Source organism: Pseudophryne corroboree, chromosome 2 (genome assembly GCF_028390025.1).
Source record: "Pseudophryne corroboree isolate aPseCor3 chromosome 2, aPseCor3.hap2, whole genome shotgun sequence".
NCBI classification, from domain to species: domain Eukaryota; kingdom Metazoa; phylum Chordata; class Amphibia; order Anura; family Myobatrachidae; genus Pseudophryne; species Pseudophryne corroboree.
In genome coordinates, this window is record NC_086445.1 from 816,893,595 (window position 1) to 816,916,473 (window position 22,879).

Consider the following 22,879-nt stretch of genomic DNA (forward strand, 5'->3'; position numbering starts at 1 on the left):
AGGAGCCGCCGCCTTTTTCGGTACCTTGTCCTTGCCCACCACCTTGCCGACCTCGCGCGCAACTAATTTGGCGAGCTTGCGCGGTCGTTTGGGAGAATCTGACCCTTCACTGCTAGCAGAGGATTCAGATGATGATACAACAGATGAATCAGCCGCAACATCATGCTCACCAGAAACAGAAGGGCCAGGTACGTCGGCCATCTCAGTCGTCTGCGAGAGACCAGGAACTGAAGAACCGGCACCTGCCAGAGATGGGTCCGCATCTCCACTCCTCCCGGATTCGTACCTGCACCGGAGCAGCCTGAGGGGCCAAAGAGCTGCCTGCACTAGCCTCGGAAACAGAAACAAGTGGTATTAAGTTACCAGGCACCTCAGCCAACCCAACAGATGAACCGGGGAGGGGGCGCGGCTCTACCCCACCCGGGCCCCCAAAGGCAACGGTGAACCGGACGCGGCTGGTGCCGCCTGAGCTGGCGGCGCATGGGATGGGGGAAGGTATGGAGGCACCATACCTGCCTGGCTAGCGCTCGGAAAGCAAACACCTGGGGACCCAAAACCGCCCTGCCAAGGATACCCGTTAGGCCCCGGCAGCGCCCGGGGATAAGGCGGTTGGCAGTATGGAAACTGATGGAAAGCTGGCGCCGGAAGGGAAGTGGACTGAAACCTTCCAGCAAAAGAAGAAACATTAGGGGGTGGCCAAAAGCTTGCCCCATCAGGAGGACCAGACTGACTGGACCACCTGCGGGGTGGAAACCAGTGGGGGGAAACTTTGGGAAACTACTGGGGCAAATGGAAATTGCAAACAAGTTAGGCCCATACCGCTGGGGGAGGAGAATGCTGGCAAGCCAAGTGCGCTTGTAGTAAAGCTATCACCCGCCGCGGACCTAAAAGCCGCAAATGAAGCAGGTTGGCCTGGTAAAGACACAGAGGCTGCTGTGCAGCCTTGTACAGAAAAGGCCCGCAGTACCTCCAAGTGTCCAGCAGATGGCTGCCCCTCCCCACCTAGCATAGCACTAGCAGCTTGCTGAGGACCATGGGAGGTGCAGCCAGGTACTAAAATGGCCGCCTGGGGTGGAGCCTGCCCCTGGAGTATATGACTCCCCCCAGCTAAATTGTCAACATGCCCGCTGAGCCCCCCGGCCACCGGGGCCCTGTGATGCCCCCCAGGAGCCAGGGGTGCATCAAGGGCTACAATAGCACCGGGCGTGGGACCCGCGGGGGGCCCACTATGCCCCAGGGTAGCCGCGCCCGCACCCACCCCTATAAAATGCCGAGCGTGGCCGGGGGTGCCGAATCCCCACCGCACATGAAGCCCGCATCAGCGCCGGCGTCCGCCGCCTCATACCCACTAATCGCGGGAGAGACGCATCCGGCCGGCGCTGCATTACCAGAGACACCCGCGGCCGGGGGTGCCGAATCCCTGCCGCGAGACATCAGGCCCCCAGGGCCGGCGGCCGCCACGCCAGACCCACTGACAGCGGGATGCACGGAGCTGCCGGGCGCTGCAGTGTGGACGGAGACGGGAGGCGCTGACGGATCATGCCCCGTCGCACCTCCCGCTCCAGAGCTAAGATCGGGCCTGGCAGGGGGAGCAGCAGGGCGGCGGAGGCGCACAGCCCCCGGCGGGGGAGCTGAGTCCACCAGCCGCTGGGGACGGGGAGCAGAGCGCCTGGGCATAGTGAGGGGTGGGGAGGACACACGCTGGGCAAGTGACACTGGCAGGGAGGGAGGCAAACAGAGGCAGCAGGGGGGTGCAACAAATGAATTTAAACTGTACAAAAGAATATAATGAAAGCAGATAGGAAAGGGATAGATAAAGAAATAGAGAATAAAGAATAACTGAAACAGAAGGGAATAGAGAAAATTCAGAGCAAGAAATCTCAAGGGGAGGAGTGAGAGAGACAGCAATAATACAGCCTGCACTTATCACTTCCAACCGACAAGAGGAAGCAGATCTGGAAGTTTCTACCCTTCATGCACTAAACCACCTCCCCTACACTCACCGATAGGCTGGCCCTAACCAATTGCAAATTACTCAAAACTCTGATCTTCCTAGCAACAAAGGACATCTTCAACCAATCACAAAAATGTAAGCCTCTTATATAGATTTCGCGCCTAGCCAGGCACTCTCCTTATCTTCTACTTTGTTTTAGTATCCAAGGATCACACATGTACACTACTTGTGCCCCACCACACCAAGTGTCCCTATACTATAGTGTGTCACCAGCCCTGGCTGGTAATAACTAGTGCTGGATAAGCTAAATTCATTTAGATGGCTTTCTCCTTGGCCTTTTTCAGATAAATGAGTATTGGAGAGCTGACTTTTAGCATACCTCCACACTGTCCTGATTTTCGCTGGACAGTCCCTTTTTTATGACTGTCCCACCCATGGGCCACAGTGTCTTGCAGTAGCGGGGAAGGGGGGGGGGGGATATTGGGAGGATCCTATCACTCGCTGCTCTACCTAGCAGCTGTGAATAGATGGTGCGCGCATGTGCACAGCGTCTATTCAGGTCTGGATCATAGGGTCGAGCAAACTTAGGTCGACAGTCATTAGGTTGACCACTATTGATCGACAGTGTCTAGGTCGACACCTGAAATAGATCGACACAGTCATTAGGTTGACATGAACAAAGTCGACATGTAAAAAGGTCGACCTCAGATATTTTTTTTTTAATTGGTGTCGTTTTCTCCGTAAAGTGACCGGGAATCCCAATTAGTGCACCGTGTGCCCTCGCCATGCTTCGGGCAAGGTACTTCGCAGACCTTGGCACAGGTTACTATTTCCAATCGTAGTCCACAATAATCATAAAGTATGAAAAAGTTAAAAAAATGAAAAAAAAATGTGAAAAGCTCATGTCAACCTTTTTCCATGTCGACCTAGTGATCATGTTGACTTATAGTCCATGTCGACCTAATGCATGTCAACCAATAGTGATCTACCTAGTGGTCTACCTAATTACTGTCGACCTAAGTGTGGTCAACCTAGAGACCGGATACCATCTATTCACAGGAGACAGAAGGTCTAGGGGCATGCCATCAGCTCACAGAGCACTGGGCATGCACCCATAGTGATGGAAAATGGGGGCGTAGCTCGCGATCATGGCACTCGATCGTGGGCACAGTATACAGGAGGAAATAGCTCCATCAGTAAGGTGTCTGTTTCCAGTGCAATAGGTTGTGGGTTCTAATTCTGGGTATGACACTTATGAAATGTTTATCTATAATAGTGGTGGACAGTGGCGTAACTTCATCCCAGCCAAACGGAGGCAAGATAAATGTTGGCGCACCTGCCCTTCCCCAGTGATATATATACTGTACACCAAAGATTCCAATTCCAATATAGCTAAAATGTGTTCCTACCAGATTGCAGACACTAACAGCACTGTTAGTATATAGAATATTTCTGCAGCTGCCCAGGTAACAGCCACTTCTCACAGGACACCTGCTCCCCTCTCGATTCTGCTGTCTCTGCAGGCACCTGATTTTGCTTCTGCACCCACTGCCCTGGCCGCACTGTGACTCGATGCAGCTTCTCTCTGTCAGAGTTACAGTGTCTGAGTGGCCCCTGGTCAATGAGAGAGTGTGTGCTGTGGACCCTGGTCAGTGTGACAGTGAGAGAGTGGCCTGGTCAGTGTATGTGCAAGAGTGGTCTGATCATGGTGATAATGCAGGTGTGTGGATCCTGGTCAGTAGGACAGTGTGTGTGTGTGTGTGTGTGTGTGTGTGTGTGTAGGGCCGTAACTAGGGGGGAGGGGGGCTAAGGGGGCATGCGCCCCGGGTGCAGGATTTGAGGGGGCGCCAAGGAGTTACAGAGGAATAGGGTTTTTTTTTTTTTACCGGCAGTGAGGCAGTGAGGCAGCAGACAGCACCCTTGGCATTGTCTCTGACCCACCTGTCTGCCCACAGCTGGCTCCAATGCTGTGCAGGTGAGCTCCAGTACCTGGGATCTCTCCTATGCCAGCTACTGTCTTAAACTCTCTTCTTTGCCACGCAGTGGTGCGACTAGCGTGCGGTGCACTGTGCAAGCTATAGAAGCGCACTGTGTTCTCAGTTAGCAGTATCAAGCTCCGCTTTGCCTCCCAGATATAGCTTATAGGGGGATGTAGTGTAGTGATGTAGTGTACCATATAGGGTATGTAGTGTAGTAATGTATTGCAGTATATAGGGGCATGTAGTGCACTGATGTGGTGAAGCATATAAGGGTATGTAGTGTAGTGATGTAGTATAGCATATAGGGTATGCAGTGCAGTGCATAGGGGCATGTAGTGTAGTGATGTAGTTCAGCGTGTAGGGGATGTAGTATAGTGATGTAGTGCAGTGGATAGGGGAATGTAGTGCAGTGAAGAAGTGTTATGATATAGTGCAATGTATGGGGACACGCATGTAGTTGAACACACTGGCAGGGCATGTGACGCATACTGTAGGGCATTTGTGGCACATAGGGGAATATTGTCCAATAGTATCCCCTTTTTTCAAATTTCCTGGTAATCTGATATTTTAGTCTGACAGAGTTTGTTATACTCTTGTTGTTTTGTTTTGTTTTTTGGTAGGGGGGGCACAAACTATTGCCTTGCCCCGGGTGACGAAAATCCTAGTTTCGGCCCTGGTGTGTGTGTGTGTGTGTGGACTCTGGTGACAGTGTGTGTGTGTGTGTATCCTGGTTAGTGGGACAATACACGTGTGGACCCTGGTCAGTGGGACATGTGTCTGTGTGTACCCTGGTCAGTCTGACAGTACGTGTGTGGACCATGGTCAGTATGACAATGTATGCATGTGGACCCATGGTCAGTGTGACAGTGTGTGTGTGTGTGTGTGTGTGTGTGTGTGAACCCTGGTCAGTGAAACAGTGTGTGTGAGAGAGGATAGTCAGTGTGTGTGTGTGGCCCCTGGTATGTGTGATGGTGTGTGAGTGACTCCTTGTCAGTGTGAGGGTGTGTGAGTGGCCCCTGGTCAGTGTGAAGATATGTGAGTGGCCCCTTGTTAGTGTGACAGTTTGAGTGGCCTCTGGACAGTGTGATTGTGTGAGTGGTCTCTGGACAATGAGTGGCCCCTGGTCAGTGTGACTGTGAGTGGCCCCTGGTCAGTGAGACTGTGTGAGTGGCCCCTGGACAATGAGTGGCCCCTGCTCAGTGTGCCTGTGTGTGAGGACCCTGTTCAGTGTGACAGTGAGTTTGTGTGTCACAAGTCCGGTGTGAACATGTGAATAACTACGTGTCCCTGGGCCAGTGATGATGTTGTGAGGTATACCAGTGCCTAGCCGGCCGCCCAGCCATGTACATCACTGGTGAACCTGGTGCTTGGGGCCGCTGCCTGCTGCCTGACCTGTGTAATGTGGATTACGCTGGAGGTGTTGAAGACATAGCTGTAGACTGAGGGAGCTCCGGGCCACGGCTACTCCCCCTTCCCCCGGCACCACTGGAGCCACTAGAACACCAACAAGTGTCTGGATCATATAGCGGAAGTGCTGCTGATCGTGATGGCGCTTCGCTTGGCCCCATGTCACAGCTTTGCAGCAGCACATACAGGTTAGGCACGAAGCGGGAGACAATAGAGGAGAGGTGCCCCCTTCAGGGTAGAAGCCCAGCGGCAGCCGACTCCATTGTCCCAGGCAGTTCCACTTCTGGTGGTGGAGTCGGCCACAGAAGAGATATCGGCTGTCAATTAACTTCATTGAATGGTGAAGCGGAATGGGAGGAGAGGTGCCCCCCTACAGAGCAAGAGCCTAGTGGCAGTTGACTCCATTGCCTCCCACAATTATTCCTCTGCACAGGGGCGTAAGTTAATACCAGATGTCCGGAGGCGAAAAAGATTATATTGCCCCCCCCATCCTCCCCCCTCAGTCCAGTTCAGGCATACACACACTCACATATATACAAATACACAACCACATATACACACAGTCACATACACACTCACACCTTATACACACATAGCCACATATATACACACATAGCCACATATCTACATACTCACAGCCACATACACACACAATTATATATATAATATATATATATATATAAATATACACACACAAATGCACACACACACACAGCCACATTTACACACACACACACACACACACACACACACACACACACACACACACACACACACACACACACACACTGTCCCCGTCCTGACACTTTCCTCCATCAGTTCCCTCTTCTTACAAGTTGCGGGGCAGCCAGGGTGTCAGCATGTGGGAGCTGGAGCCGGGCAGCTGTGCTGTCATCAGGCAGAAGCTGGAGCTGGGCAGCTGCACTGTCGGGAGGTGGCGGGATCCAGCCGTGTTGTCATCATATGAGATCCGGAGCCGGGCAGCAGCACTTGTCAGGGGACGGGAGCCAGGCAGCTAAAGTGTCATGCAGGAGGAGGGAGCCGGGCAGCCACACTGTTACCAGAGGCAATGGAGAAGGTGCCCCCTTCAGTGCTGGAGCTTGGCGGCAACCGACTCCATTGCCTCCTGGACTTCCGCCACTGGAGAAGAACCCTTTGCTTCCCATTGTTTTCTTGTATGCATTTTTTTTGTCTCTACCTTGTTTGTCCTTGTTTTATGTATGTCCTTTTCTCCCCATTGTCTGATGCTGCAGAGCACTGGGGCACCCTACAAATGTATGATTAAAATAATATTAATATTATGAAACTTTGTGGTTCTGGGAAGGGGTGTGTTGCCCTGAGCTATCTGAGCTCCTTGTCATAAAACCATCACATTTCAATTAGTTGAGAGTAAAGAGAGGGGGTGTTTACTTTTAAAGGATAAAGGGGTTCTGGCCATGATATTTTAAATGGCAATAATATTAAATGGAATGTACCTCTGATTTTGAATTTAATGTAATTGCCCTTTTAAATAACATGTACAGTGTTACCAAAAGGCGTCAGGTTTGAAATTCCACTACTTAGTAGACCCCTTTATGATCTTTCATTACTTGCACTTAATAATGACAGTCTTTCTTTGCTCCTTAGCCTCATCAAACCTTATCATTAATATGTGCATTCGTAAAGTGTGGGAAATGATAGAAAGTGATATACTGTACAACTCTCCATTTTACCATGGTCAAAATATAGAAAGCTCATGTTTCATTATGTTGATTATTAATATAGTTTTATAATTTACATCTTTTAGGTCATGTTTACAGCATGTGAGCTGGGAGTGTTTGATTTGCTACATGAACTAGGGGAGCCTCTGACAACAGCAAACATTGCTTCTCGCTTGTGTACCAGCGTAGATGGAACAGACCGGCTGCTCACTGCCTGTGTTGGACTGAAACTCCTGAAAGTTGAACTGAAAAATGATGAAGGTACCATTCTTTTCTGAATGACATGTTCTCAGGTGATTTCTACAACCAAAGGTGCAATTGTGAGATTTACAATGGTCAGAAAAACAATCAGAGGCTCAATGAGCAGACACTAATAGTTCTTAATAGTCAACTTAATTTAGGCTTTTGCTGCTGTTAGCAATACTACTTCACTGGCAGCGGTAGGAACCAAAAATTAAGATGCAAGGCAAAATCTAATAGCCTGCAAGATACAGGCTGTTCGTGAATTCCTGCTAGTCTGTCTATATTTTTAAAGCGGCAATCATTTACAAGATATAACCAACCAGATTTTTCCTTCTAAATTATCGGCACTTTAAAAATACGGGCAGACTCTCAGGACTTCCTGAACAGTCTGCATCTCGCAGGCTATTACATTTTGCCTGTAGTGTGAAGGCATAGCCAGAACTTTTGCGGGCCCCATGCAGGGGCATAGCCAGAACTTTGTGGGCCCCATAGCAACATTTTGAAAGGGCCCCTATCCCAATAATTCTAGAGAAACACTTCTCAGCAGCAGTTGTTAATTTTATGCCCTATAATAGAGCCTTATTTAATGTTATGCCCTAGTTTCTTTTATGAATCACAGTAGTGCTTAAGTTCACCCTATGTCACATTTCAGAGCAGCCAGTACACATTATGCCGCACAGTACCCCCAATTCCCATTATGATATATAGTGCTCCCTGTACATATTGTGCCACATTACAGTGCCCCGGTTCATATTATATAATATTAAAATGCCCTCCAGTTCATTTTATACCACACTACAATGAGCAGGTCCAGGGGCATACCTAGATATATTGCAGGACCCAAGGAACAAATTTGAACGGACCCCTAGGTACCACCCAATGGCGAAAAATGTACATAACACATGTAACTTTGACAGGGAAGGTGGGCCCCTCTCAGCTCTGGGCCCCATGGCAGCTGCACTGCCTGCACCTATGGTAGCTATGCCCTTGGCCCCATGGCAGCATTTTAAAGGCCCCCATCTGAAAGCTTCTAGAGAGAAACCTCCCATTTTATATTTCATATTGTGTCTAAATTCCTCCCACAATCCAAAAATATACTGGTAGGTTAATTGGCTCCCAACAAAATTAACCCTAGCATAAATGTGTGTGTGTACATCTGATAGGGAATATAGATTGTAAGCTCCACTGGGGCAGGGACTGATGTGAATGGGCAAATATTCTCTGTACAGCGCTGCGGAATATGTGTGCGCTATATAAATAACTGATAATAAATAAATAAAATAAATAAATTCATTATTTGCCCCATAATAGTGCCCTATTTTAATTTTATGAACCATTGTAGTAATTCCCAATAGTAGTTCTCTGTTATTCCTCAGAGTAGTTCTCTATGTTGTTTTATTTTTAGCAGTCTGTTTTTTACTGAAGCAAGAGAAAACATACAATTAAAAAAAATTAATACTTATGCAGTGATGACAGTAAAAATAAATCGATGCTCTTCCATTTCACATAAGAAAGAACATTAAATAATGACATTATACTGTTTAGAATGTACAGTACTGTGCAAAAAGTTTTAGGTGGTCATTCCGAGTTGTTCGCTCGCTAGCTATTTTTAGCAGCAATGCAAACGCAAAGCCACCGCCGAAAAAACAAATAGGAGTGGACCACCAGCGCTATTTATGAGATGATATCTTCAAATCAAGATCACCAGATATCCTTCTTCAAATTACCACCACAAGACCGTTTTAGATGAATTACTGCACGTAATATGAACCTTACTCACCGACGCTCAGTGAGATTTCCTCGTGTAAAGGTATCTTTTCCTCTAGCATTTAAGATCAACATCAGAGAAAGAGGCATATGGAAATTCACTCACCATTATTCAGAGCCCTATATTCACCAAAAGGGTTCTTTATAACCGCATACCAGGCTTTTCCAATAGTACCATAAAATTTCTCCTCCACAGTATTAAGTTGGAATACTGGGTCTTCATAAAAAAAATTTTTTATTCATAAGACAAAAATATCAAAATACATAAAATCCATTAAAAACAGGGATTACATCACTCCACTCCATGAGGACCTCAAACATTTACCCGTCGCCAATTTAGTCCCGGGAAAAACAAAAAGGAGATAGGTAAGTTTGGGAAAAAAAGTTCTTACTCCGTAAATGGATGGGGATGTAGATCACTGTACCTCTTAAACACCAACGCGTTTCGGAAATGACTAAAAATTTTTTTTGTTTTTTCGAAGTTTTGGCAAGTGTTGGTACCCTTGAGAGGTGGCACCCCAGCTGCAGTTTGTGTTAAGGCACAAAGAAACACCAATCTGTTGAGTGTATCTTAGCATAGCAGAATTGCTAACGAGAGATTAGCAATTCTGCTATTAAGTATTTCCTTGCAGTTTCTGAGTAGCTCCAGATCTACTCCTAGATTGCGATCACCTCAGTCCGTTTAGTTCCTGGTTTGACGTCACAAGCACGCCCTGCGTTCGGCCAGCCACTCCTGCGTTTTCTGTTGGCACGCCTGCGTTTTTTAGCACACTCCCGGAAAACGCTCAGTTACCACCCAGAAACACCCACTTCCTGTCAATCATTCTCCGATCAACAGAGCGACTGAAAAGCTTAGTTCGCCCGTGAGTAAAATAGCATAGTTTTGTGTAAAATTGTTTAGCGCATGCGCCCTGCGGTGCATACGCATGTGCAGAACTGCCGGATTTTAGCCTATTAGCAATTCTGCTAAAAATAGCAGCGAGCGAACAACTCGGAATGGCTACCTTAGGCAGGTGTGGAAAACTGCTGTAAAGTAAGAATGCTTTAAAAATAGAAGTGTTAAAAATAAACTATTAACAAATAACAAAATGCAAAGTGAATAAACAGAAGAGAAATCTAAATCAAATCAATATTTGGCGTGACCACACTTTGACTTCATAACAGCATCACTTCTTCACTTGCACACAGGTACACTTGCGCACAGTTTATGAAGGAACTCAGCAGGGAGGTTGTTCCAAACATCTTGGAGAACTAACAACAGATCTTCTGTGGATATAGGCTTGCTCAAATTCTTCTGTCTCTTCGTGTAATCCCAGACAGATTCGGTGCTGTTGAGATCGGGGCTCTGTGGGGGTCATATCATCACTTTCAGTACTCCTTGTTCTTAATGACATTGACTGTATGTTTGGGGTCATTGTCCTGCTGCAGAAAAAACTTTGGAGCCAATCACATGCCTCCCTGATGGTATTTCATGATGGATAAGTACTTGTCTGTATTTCTCAGCATTGAAGCACAAAGAAATGGGCAACGTTGACGACCGTAGATACAGTGGTCAGCCAAAAAAATTTAGTGCATCAGATAAGAGACACATTATGCTTACTTCCATTTAGTTCCCTTACTTCTTTTGGTCAATATCTTTGAATGTTGACCAAATCAGATGGAGTTACAATAGAGGTGTCAATAATGTTGTACAATTCTTTTATACCTGACCAAAGGTCAAAATGTTGTGTTGACTCATCTTCATCTCCACTGGGTCGCTTTGGAAAGCTCAGTTTTTTTTCCTGGCAGCAGCAGTTACTGGAGAAACTGAAGGAGGAGACATTGTTGTGTCATGTACCACGAGAGCCGACAACTTGTTCACAAGAGCTCTTTCCATCTCTAAAGATCTGGGTCAGTTGGAAAGAAAGACATGACATACAATTTAAACCTAGGATCAAGCACAATCGCCAAAATTTAATGATGCAATTGCAAGATATTGACAACCTTGTTTAGATCCTAGTGAAGTGAATAAAGGATTGGATCTACAAGTCTGACATACTTAGTGGAATAGCTTTGTTTCATATCCTCCTTCAAGTAAACAAGCTACTATTACAAAAGTACAATTAGTGGAATCACCTGACTCAAGCTAGCAGTATCTTAACTCACGTCACAGATGACTACTTTAAATGGTTTTATCACCTCTTACAACATGGTGCTGGACTAAGGTACTCTCTGTCCTTTTCCAAAGTCGCATTTTGTTGTATAGCTTTGGATGGCTTGTTGTTGTTCCTCCATACACTGAAGCATATAAAGGAATTCTACCTTGTTATCATCTTTAGTACCACCTTTTGTTTCAGTTGGTGGCATGGCAACTTGAACTGTTCTTGCAGCTGCTGCAATCTCCTACGTGCTGTTGCTAAATGCCATAAATGTCTAAACTTTTTTCGGGCCCATTTCCTGCATGCCCCTGTCATTTCTTAAAAAAAACTCTGCATCACCAATATTATTGTGTGAGCAAAACATGGGATATGTTTGAATTCACCAAGCTGTAATGCTCTCACAGTATTTGTTGTGTTATCAGAAATCATAAATCCTGAGAAGAGTCCATGCGGGGTAAACCATCTTGCTATGACATCCCTTCATTTTTCTAACAGGTTGTCAGCTGTATTGCTCTTAGTGAAGCCAGTGTTACAGAGAGTAATCTGCCTCTGAATGATATGATGTTGTTTGTCAGATGACGCTGCTATTCCTGCTACTGAAGGTGATTCATCCATCCAGTGAGCTGTCACAGTCATGCTATCTTTAGCTTGCATAGTTCTGCTTTTCCACATATCTGTGGTTAAGTGGAAGTGGGTACAATGGCATTTTGTAGGCCAATAATTAGCTTTTTTAACCTCCTGGTACATGCGAGGAATTGCATACCCTCCAACATTTTACACATAAAAATTGGTACAAATCAGAAAAGGGAGCATGGCCACAGGTAAAGGGGGCGTGGTCACAGGTAAAGGGGGCGTGGTCACACCCCTTTTCCTATACTTTCAATGGAAGTTTGGAGAGCCAAAAATTGGTACAGACAATGAAAAAAAGGTACCGTGCCTATTAAAAAGGTACAGTTGAACGGTATGGAATTGCTTTTCTAGTAAAATTGAACTGAGATGGAATTTGGTTGAAGGGACACGAGGCCTCAATTAACTTTCTAAAATCCAATGCATTAATGCCAATATTGGATGCAGATCTAATACTAGCATAGCCGTAATGGTGTCAATGATCTACTGTGCGACTGGGTGACAGCAGTCATATTTGCTTCCTCTTGCAAAGGATTGTTAACAGTCAATGGTTGTTTGAAACTACTACTAGTTTTCTTGTTCCCCTTCTAGGCTGAAGATCCACCCCTAGCAGCAGCAGGCCTAGTGCTCAAGGATTCTTCTAAGGAATTCAGGATAAGGGAGGAGTCAGCTAACCTTATCAAACTGGATGCAGAACTACCTCTGATTATTAGTGGGGATATTGAGGTGTTGGTAGCTGAGATCGCAGGTGCTGGGATCTAGCTGAGAGAAGTGAGATAGCTGATGCTGGACTGCTTGTTGTTATTATCTTAGCATAAGGTTCTGATTATCCCAAAAACTTTCCATGATCTCACTGCAAATTACATAACAGGAAAGAGATTCCAAGATGGTTAAGGCTCTTGCCTTTACTTACTGTAGCTTTACAAGTGCTACAGATGGCTACATAACTGTTGTCAGGATTTGGGTAAAAATAATTCCACACATAAGAGGTGGATTTTTGTTCTTATGCCCAGGCATGACAAAGGCGTTCTTCTTATCATGGGCAAGAACTGTATCTCTTGGTGCCTGTCTTACACAAACAACATCCTCATCATCAAATCCTCATTAGTGCAGGTGTCAACTACAAAAATATCCCCCTCATCCTGTTGCACTTCCACTGCAGCAGCCTCAATTTCTATGTCAGAATGTTGACTTATCCCCACATTAATGAGGATACAGAAATGTTGTAAGAAGGCTTCTCTATTAGTACAGTATCAGAAAGGTCAGGTTCATACATGGCACTCATGTACACACTTCTCAGGGATTTGTAAGGTTTCTGAACATGCAGTTTGTTCTACTGCCTTTGTGGGGGGTTTTTCAGCACTGATTTTCCAGTTTATTCTTATTGACACCTCTTCTATACTCTCAGTGAGAAGGTTTTGCATCATCATGAGAGGCAAAAGAAGATGACTCACTGACAATTGCAGAACCATTACTCAGAAATAAAGGCCAAGGCCTAAGCCTTTCCTTGCCACTGCATGTGGTGAATGGCATGTTGGCAATTTTGTTTTTCTGCATCAAACTTTCCCTTTATTAGAGGTGTTTTTTTCTTTACCAGTGAAAATATTGCTTTTTGATTTCAGATGTCTTCACTTAAACCCTCTATGCCCTTGAACATTGGCTTTAGGAGATGACGTTGAATGACTAATATCATCATTACTGGTGGTGGTAGCAGCTGCAGAGCTTTTATTTGGTTTTTGCTCCTGCTATTCCTTCGAATGAACATGATCCATATCAATGAACACACATAAGTTGTACAAAAATACAACTTTTTTTTTTAAACTTTTCTCACAAATGACAACTTGCATTGTGGAGTGGCTGTACTCAGGGGTGGATCCAGAAGAAAATGAAAGGGCACCATGATAGGGGAACAATAATAGTTATATTTACATGCACCTAAGACACACGTGCTCCCAGATAAGGGGTGTGGTATCAGAGGGGGCGTAGCCTCACAGAATACGCCATCAGGTAATGATTGGCAATAAACCAGGATACTCTCCTACAGCCAATGTTTCACCCTGATGAAAAGGCTGATTGGGCCTTTAAAATGTTGGTCACCTGTTCCAGTAGTTATGGGAGCCTGGAATGCACCCGAGCACAATATAATTATTAAAGTTTTTAGTTGGTGGTGGCAGGTGCAGCATACATTGTTTTGGGCACTGCAGTGAGACTCAGACTGCAGGACATCTTTGATTAGCAGAAGCAGCCAGCTGGATCTCCAACAAGCAGCATAAGACATCTGCAGGACAGCCCTGTCACAATCACACGGGCCGCCTTCTCAAAGCTGAGGCTGAGTGTGACTGCACCTAGCATGATGGTAAAGGAAGTGGAGGAGGAAGCGCTGGGATACTGTGCAGTGCAGTGAGGGCTAATGAAGCCTTCTGCACCGTCATAAGTAACAGTCTTACTTGATGCTGGCATTTGAACCCCGCACCTGGGGTGGACTCTGGCCGGCTGGCAGTGGGGGAGGTAGGTTGTGGTGTGAGCAGGGGGAGGCTGGAGTTGCAGTTCTAGCCTCCCCACTGGTTACCACACGGACTTGCTGTTTGAGCCGCGACTGGTCCTAGTGCCTGCCGACTCTTTTATCAAATCTGACTGACAGAAATAGCAGTAGTGCTGCTGCTGCTGTTCTCCTTTTGAAAAAAAAAGAAGTCAGAAATGACAGGGGGGGGGGGGGGGGGGCACAGGCCCGAGTGTTCACCCCCGGATCCGCCTATGGCTGTACTTATATTTATGTGAATGCAGTGGGGTACAGCACATGTTGTACAAAGAAAAAAAAATGTAAAAAAAATTTTTTGACTTTTTTTTTTTTACTTTTCACCAAAAAACTTTTGCAGGTACCAGAATGCAATGTGCACCAAAAAGGTTGAATGCTGATGCCCTGTATTAGGAGCACTTGGTTGCAATGTGTACTAGGCAGTGACAAAAAATACCAGTGTGCACCAAGGGTTAATCATGCCCTATAAGGAGCTCTGGGCTGCAATGTAGGCACAGCAATGACAAAAAAACACCAGTGTGCATTGTGCACTAAGGGTTAGTACTGCCCCTGTATTAGGACAAAGGACCTGGCAGTGATAAAAAAAATAAATAGTGTGCTGTGCACCAAAGTGCTGCAGTTAAGTTACAGCAACAGTGTGACAAAAATGCAAGTATTATTATGTATGTTCCTCACCTGCACTATAAACAATATAAAAAATAATGTTTTGATAACTGCCTACATCAATCTAGTGTGGCCAGTAGTTTACTAGGGACATGTCAAACAGTGACTCTTTGCTTTAAAGCTTCATCAGAAGCAGTGAGCAGTGCACCAGTGTGAATGCATGTGCACCAATAATGATGGTTAACAACAGTAACACTGCCCTTCGGAGCTCTGGGCTGTGTACCTGTAAAGGACTGTTATATATAAATAATATATATTTATTAATAATATAATATATAAATTTCTGCCTTGGCAGTCTAGTGAATGTGCTCTCTATCCAGCATCTGCTGTGAAATGGTGCCCAAATCACGGTGGGAGGGACTTATATCAAATTCAAAACCTGCGAGACTCGACGCCAGGATGCTACTGTTTTGCCTCGGTTTGAAATCCAAGCAAGGCAGGAAAACCTGAGCTTGTGCTCGGATTCCCTTAGATCCTGGAAGTTTAAGTGGGCTTGGTTCTTGGAGATCCGAGCCTGCTTATCTCTTAGAGGAATCTACATATATAAAAGCTAAATATCACTGACTGACTCATTACGAAATCTCTGGAACCATGAAGACTAGAAACCTGATATTTGGACAGTAGCTTAGTTTTGTGTCGTAGGTACCCACTAAGAAGGGATTTGTCAAAATTTCATCTCTAAACAGGTGAAAAGGGGTGAAATGTGTTTTTAATAAATTCTGCATTTCCCGGTAAAGGTATGCTATGCCATGACCATTAACAAAGCTCAGTGGACAGGTATGGGATCTTGGTAGACAGCTATATAACCTTGTTCTGATGCCCCCTAAGCTTCTGGGCCCTATAGATATTTCATCCCTGCACATACTATAGCTATGCCCACAGTGAAGGGGACTACATGCAAGAGAAATTTGTAATTACTGTATGATAGGGTTGGCAGGTTTAACTGTAGAAGCATATTAAAATCTTTCATTATATGTGTTCTACTACCTGATATACTGTACAACCTCACTCTTATGTAATTTAGCAGGAAAATTAATAAATAGGGCATAACACATTGGTAAGTCGTTTTTTTGTGAATATTATTTTATTCTTTATCAACATGTTTTTAGATCAACTAGTCATGACTGTTAGACATGTTGACTGGTACCATTGTATATTCTTAACACTTTAGTTTACTATTGTTATTTGCACACTAGCATTATCTCTAGCTCTTAATGTAATGTCTGATGGCAGAATCTTTAAACAGGCTCTTTCAAGTGTTCCAATTTGAATTGTACACAATGACATGATTTACATCATTGAACATGGCATGAATCATATTATTAAACCCCCATTTGCAGACTTTTCCAGGGAATGTTGGAATTTTATGAATATTCCTGAAGATTAGACAACTACAGTATGCCTTTATGCTGAGAATTCAAAATTATGGGTTACTGTAGTCAGGGGCACCGACAGCTGATTGGCGCAGGCCAGGGACGTGCGGTGAGCTAAATGGCTCAGGCGGCACTGGCTAGCACCAGAGACAGATTTACACGCAATATATGAGCCAAAGGGTGCACGTGGGCATTATACACAGGTGCAGCAGTATAAACTCCTGGAAATTTGGTGAGTTTTGTTCAGAGATGTGCAAAAAAGATAAACAGGTGAGGCACTGCCTCACTTGCCATAGACTTTTTACTCCACAGTTTTGGCTATAAAAATTATTAGAATAATGTAAAGAATATATTTCAAACAAATTCTTTGTATTTTTCATATATTTTATACAGTAAAAACTCTGGCACAAACGCTAGTATCACAGGAAAGGCTCTGCCTCACCTCACCGCACGTCACTGGCGCAGGCGGCGGGTGTGATCGATCACCCCCCTGCACATTACGCAGTCAGGGAGAGAGAAAGAGAGAGAGAGAGGGGAGTGACGGCTTCTGCAGCTGCCTCTCTCCCCAGCAAAGAACACAGCACAGTCACTCTTCTTTTCCATGCTCCATTGCCGAGCTGGTGTTGTCTACAACAGGGAAGGGGGTATCGGGCTCAGGTAAAGAGTATCCACTCTCCCCCTCTCAGCTCCACTGACTATAGTCTATGCCCTTAGCCCATAGACGTGATAGTGATATTATAGGAAACATAATTGTATGATTTATGTTAGGCTTCCTGACCTGCACTTATATCTGGATTTCACTTCTTCTTTTTTGTGCTCTAAGCTTATTACTCCAATACTGATCTTTCCACCACATATCTGGTCAAGTCAAGTCCAAAGACAATGTATCCAATGATGATCTTCTGCACTAACACCGCCTATATCTGCTGGCAATTCTTACCCCAAGCTATAAGGTATTGTGTGTAAAAAATACATTCTACCTTTAAAACGTATTTTATATTTTTATCAGTGTACTTGCTGTACTTATTTACTGTACATAGATTTGATGGGAATATGTAGATGTAGATCCAAAGTAATACTGAGACATTGCAGGGATAAATCTATAGCTCCCATTAAACCCCTTTACCCTTTACTATTCATGCCTTTTTCGTTCAGTTTTTCCACCTAGGATCATGACCATCCTCTCTATGGGCCTGCTTAAGCTGTGGATGGAGTAAGCATAGCTGATTCTTCACTGTAAGCAGCAATTATGTATTCATATGTTAATTCAGCAGGAGGAATCTGCTATAAGTAGAAGCCTCCTGCATGGATGTGTGATCCAGTGCTGCAGCCTAGGATGCAGCATTGATCACTTGCTACACCATTGGCCGGCTGAGTGAACACAGACCAGCTGCTGTAGTTCCGTCACAAAGGCCAGGAAATCTTCCTCAGAAGACATAGACCCTGGCTGTGGCACTCCCGCAAAATAAAGGTTCATGCCACCGTTTTTTGAAGCAGCAGGGCTCACAACCCCCTCCTCATCCACATATGGCTGTATCACTTGACACAGGACTTGTACTGCAGATGAGTAATACAGATCCGTTGCATGCACAAACATCGGTACTTTGCACATTTAACACTATTCCTTCCACGTCTGAATCAGGGGGGATGATTACAAGTTGATCGCAGCAGGAAATTTTTTAGCAACTGGGCAAAACCATGTGCACTGCAGGGGAGGCAGATATAACATGTACAGAGAGAGTTAGATTTGGGTTTTTAGATTTTGTTTCTGTGCAGGGTAAATACTGGCTGCTTTATTTTTACACTGCAATTTAGATTGCAGATTGAACACACCCCACCCAAATCCAACTCTCTCTGCACATGTTATATCTGCCTCCCCTGCAGTGCACATGGTTTTGCCCAGTTGCTAAAAAATTTCCTGCTGCGATCAACTTGGAATTACCCCCCAGGTCCGAAGTTTGAAGCATTGGAAGATTTACTATGTAAACTATTTAAAATGATGTGAAAGTGATTACTGGGTGCTGCAGACATTTTATTTTGTGACAAGAGAATAAATCACTGTCACAGAATGGCAGCAGCTGATGACATTTACATAAAGCACTTTTTATCAAATAGGTTTATTATTAAAATAATTCCTTTTTTTAAATACCTTTTTAATAATTTTATGTAGCAGAAACCATAGAATATTTGGGGGATGCGTTTACAGTGGAAAAGGCTACAGTATTTTTCCTTGTTACATCATGGGGTGCTTCAATTTTGTGGGGATCCCCTGAAAATGTCTGTTTTCAGGAAATTTCCAACAAGATAAGGAGAGTGCCTGGCTAGGCACGAAATCTATATAAGAGTCTTACATTTTTGTGATTGGTTGAAGATGTCTTTGTTGCTAGGCAGATCAGAGTTTTGAGTCAGTTGTAATTGGTTAGGGCCAGCCTATCGGTGAGTGTAGGGGAGGTGATTTAGTGCATGAAGGGTAGAAACTTCCAGATTTGCTTCCTCTTGTCGGTTGGAAGTGATAAGTGAAGGCTGTATTATTGCTGTCTCTCTCACTCTTTCTACCCCTTGAGATTTCTTGCTCTGATTTTTTCTCTATTCCCTCCTTTTCAGTTATTCTTTATTCCCTATTTCTTTATCTATCCCTTTCCTTATCTACTTTCATTTTGTCATTTTATACTTTTGTACAGTTTTGAATTATTTGTTGCCCCCCCCTGCTGCCTTCTCTTGCCCCCTCCCTGCCATTCCAAATTGGCCAGCTCATGTGTCCCCTGCAGCATGCCCAGGCCCAAGCGCTCTGCTCCCCATCTCCAGTGGCTGGTGTACTCCGCTCCCCCGCCGGGGGCTGTGCGCCTCCGCCGCCCTGCTGGTCTCCCTGCCAGGCCCGCTCTCAGCTCCGGAGCGGGAGACGCGACGGCGCATGATCCGTCAGCGCCTCCCATCTCCATGCACACTGTAGCGCCCGGTTGCTCCGTGCGTCCCGCGGTCAGCGGGTCTGGCACGGCGGCCGCTGGCGCTGGGGGGCTGATGTCTCGCGGCGGGGATTTGGCACCCCCGGCCGCGAGTGTCCCTGTGGCTGCAGCACCGGCCGGCCGCGTCTCTCCCGCGATCAGCGGGTATGGGACGGCGGTCACCGGTGCTGCTGCGGGCAACATGCGCGGCGGGGATTCGGTACCCCCGGCCGCGCTGGTTTCAATTATAGGGGTGGGTGCGGGCGCGGCTACCCTGGGGCATAGCGTGCCCCCGCGGGTCCCGCGCCCGGTGCTATTGTGGCCCCTGATGCACCCCTGGCTGCTGGTGGGCATCACAGGGCCCCAGTGGCCGGGGGTGTCAGTGGGCATTTGAATAATCTAGCTGGGGGGAGTACTGTGCTCCGAGGGCAGGCTCCCCCCACGGCGGCCATTTTAGTGCCTGGCTGCAGCTCCCATGAACCTCAGCAAGCTGCTAGTGCTATGCTGGGTGGGGAGGGGCAGCCATCTGCTGGAAACTTGGAGGAACTGCAGGCCTTTTCTGTACAAGGCTCCGCAGCAGCCTCTGTGTCTTTTCCAGGCCAACCTGCGTCCTTTACAGCTTTCAGGTCCGTGGCGGGGGATAGTTTTACTACAGGCACCCTTGGCTTGCCGGCATTCTCCTCCCCCAGCGGTATGGGCCTACCTTATTTGCAATTTCCGTTTGCCCCAGCAGTTTCTCAAAGTTTTCCCCCACTAGTTTCCACCCCACAGGTGGTCCAGTCAGTCTGGTCCTTTGGGATGGGACAAGCTTTCGGCCACCCCCCTAATGTTTCTTCTTTCGGGGAAGGGTTCCAGTCCACTTCCCTTCCGGCGCCACCCTTCCATCAGTTTCCGTACTATCAACCGCCTTATCCCCCGGCGCAGCCGGGGCCCTACGGGTATCCTTGGCAGGGCGGTTTTGGGTCCCCAAATGGTCGCTTTCCGAGCATTAGCCAGGCAGGTACCGTGCCTCCGACCTTCCCCCATCCCATGCGCCGCCAGCTCAGGCGGTACCGTCCGTGTCGAGTACACCGTTACCTTTGGGGGCCCCGGGCGGGGAAGCGCCGCGCCCCCTCCCCGGTCCATTGGTTGGTTTGGCTGACGTTCCTGGAAACTTAATACCGCTTGTTTCTGTTCCCGAGGTTAGTGCAGACAGCTCTTCGGCCCCTCAGGCTGCTCCGGTGCAGAACGGATCCGGGAGGTGCGGAGACGCGGACCCATCTCCGGCAGGTGCCAGTACTTAGTTTCCTGGTCTCTCGCAGGCGGCTGAGATGGCCGACACCCCTAGCCCTTCAGGTTCTGTTGAGCATGATGTTGCGACTGATTCATCTGTTGTGTCATCATCTGAATCCTCTGGTAGCAGCAAGGGGTCTGATTCGCCCAAACGCCCGCGCAAGCTTGCAAAATTAATTGCGCGCGAGGTCGCCAAAGTGGTGGGCAAGGAATACGGTGCCGAAAAAGGCGGCGGCTCCTGACGAGCCGCCGTTGTTTTCGGAGATGGTGTGCTGCGCCAACACTGCTGTTACTCGGGGCTTATGGAACAGGATGAAGGAGAAAATAGTTAAAGGGAAATTTGTCACGGACGACATGAGGAAGGACTTCGAAAAGGCTAAGAAGGCGGGGGGTGTCGGTGAAAATGCTTTCCGGAGTTTTCATCACTGGTTAAGAGGGTTCTTAGTCTTTTCTGCTGTTTACCTGAAAACTCGCCCCGACGAACATCTGAATGTGGTGAAATACATGTTTTTGATTAACGAGATGTTCTTAAAGTACAAAGGTTCCGTCTGGAGGGATTATGATGAAAAATTCCGTAAAAATCAGGATGGCAATCCGACGATACCTTTGGGTTTTAAGGATGTCGAGGTTTGGATGGAGGTTTCCAACCAAGGGGGTAGTACGGTTGAGGGGCAGACCAAAAGGAAGTTTTCTGGGGGTAAGAATGTCCCCGGGACGGCAGCGAAGGGCAAATGTTTCACGTTTAACAACTCTAAATGCACTAGGGGTGCGGCCTGTCGTTTTCGTTACTCCTGCCGCATCTGTGGAGCCAATCACCCTGCCAAGGATTGTAAGTCCGGAGGCGGGGTTAAGCAGGCCGACCATGGTGCTGCTGCCGGCAGTGCGAAATAGGGCACCCTCACCTATAGTTGTACCGGAGTTGGCTAAATGGTTGCACCGTTATCCCAAGAGGGCGGATGCCGAGTTCTTGTTAGTCGGGTTTAGTTGCGGTTTTCGTTTGCCAATTTCGGAATCAGTTCAGGTCGTGTCTCACAGGAATTTGAAGTCGGCAAGGGAGTTTCCCCATGTGGTCAGGCAGAAGGTGGAGGCGGAGGTGAAGTTAGGTCGCATGTGCGGCCCTTTCACATGTGAGCCTTTGCCCGGGTTATGCGTATCCCCCTTGGGGGTAGTTCCCAAGAAGGCACCGGGCAAATTCCGCTTGATCCAGCATTTGTCCTACCCACATGGGGGCTCCATTAACGACGCCATTCCTGAGGAGTTTTGCATGGTCAGGTATCAGTTGTTTGATGAGGCACTTGAGTTGATTCGGGGTTTTGGGCCCGCAGCACTGTTGGCCAAGTTAGATGTTGAGTCCGCTTTTCGCCTTCTTCCCCTTCACCCCGACTCTTTCAGGTTCATGGGTTTTCGGTTAGGCTGTTTTTTCTATGTGGACAAATGTTTGCCGATGGGTTGCTCTGTCTCTTGCGCCTATTTCGAGAAATTCAGCTCGTTCCTGCATTGGTGCATTTCTGCGGGAACTGGGCATGTTGGGATCGCCCACTATCTCGATGACTTTCTTTTTGTAGGCCTAAGAGACAGCAGCATTTGCCAGGAGCTCCTTTTTTCAGCGGTCGCCTTGTTCAGGGTTCTGGGAGTGCCTGTTGCCCACGATAAGATGGAGGGACCCACGTGTTGCCTTTCTTATCTGGGTATCGGGGTTGACACTAGCGCGGGTTGTTGTCGCATTACTGCGGACAAGGTCAGGAAGCTTTTGGGACAGATTGAGGACTGCTTGAGTAAGCGTAGAGTTAGACTTTGTCAAGTGCAGTCTCTTTTAGGCTCCTATAATTTTGCTTGCCGGGTCATTCCTATGGGGAAGGTTTTTTGCCGTAAGCTCGAGAGGGCCACGGTTGGAGTGACTGGGCCGCATCACACCATTCGCCTATCTCGTGAGATTAAGGACGACCTTAGAACTTGGTCGACCTTTTTGGTTACCTTTAATTCAGAATTGTTGTGGCCCCTCCAAGGCGAGTGGTGTGTTTCGGCCTGGCCCCAGTCTTGGGTATCTCGTGGTTTTACTGCTAACCTACTTTTATTGGAGCTGTTTCCGATAATTGTGGTGGTGGAGTTGTGGGCCTCCAAGTTGGCGAACCGGAAGATCGTCTTTTGGTGCGACAATTTGGGGGTGGTGCAGGCGGTAAACAATCAACGTGCATCATCGCCACAGGCTTTGCGGCTGTTGAGATTTTTGGTGTTACAATGTCTACGTTTTAACATCAATTTCACGGTGAAGCACGTG

The 22,879-nt window shown here is 46.8% G+C and overlaps 1 protein-coding gene across 5 annotated transcripts in view; it reads left to right on the top strand.

The window, feature by feature from the left end:
- LOC135049801 (acetylserotonin O-methyltransferase-like) overlaps nt 1-22,879 on the top strand; it is a 131,096-nt gene that overhangs the window by 15,014 nt on the left and 93,203 nt on the right. For all 5 annotated transcript variants that reach the window (XM_063955681.1, XM_063955680.1, XM_063955682.1 and 2 more), the window contains exons 2-3: nt 7,127-7,301; nt 17,211-17,340. In XM_063955681.1, coding sequence (XP_063811751.1) covers nt 7,127-7,301; nt 17,211-17,340 — 305 coding nt within the window. The remainder of the gene's footprint in view (nt 1-7,126; nt 7,302-17,210; nt 17,341-22,879) is intronic.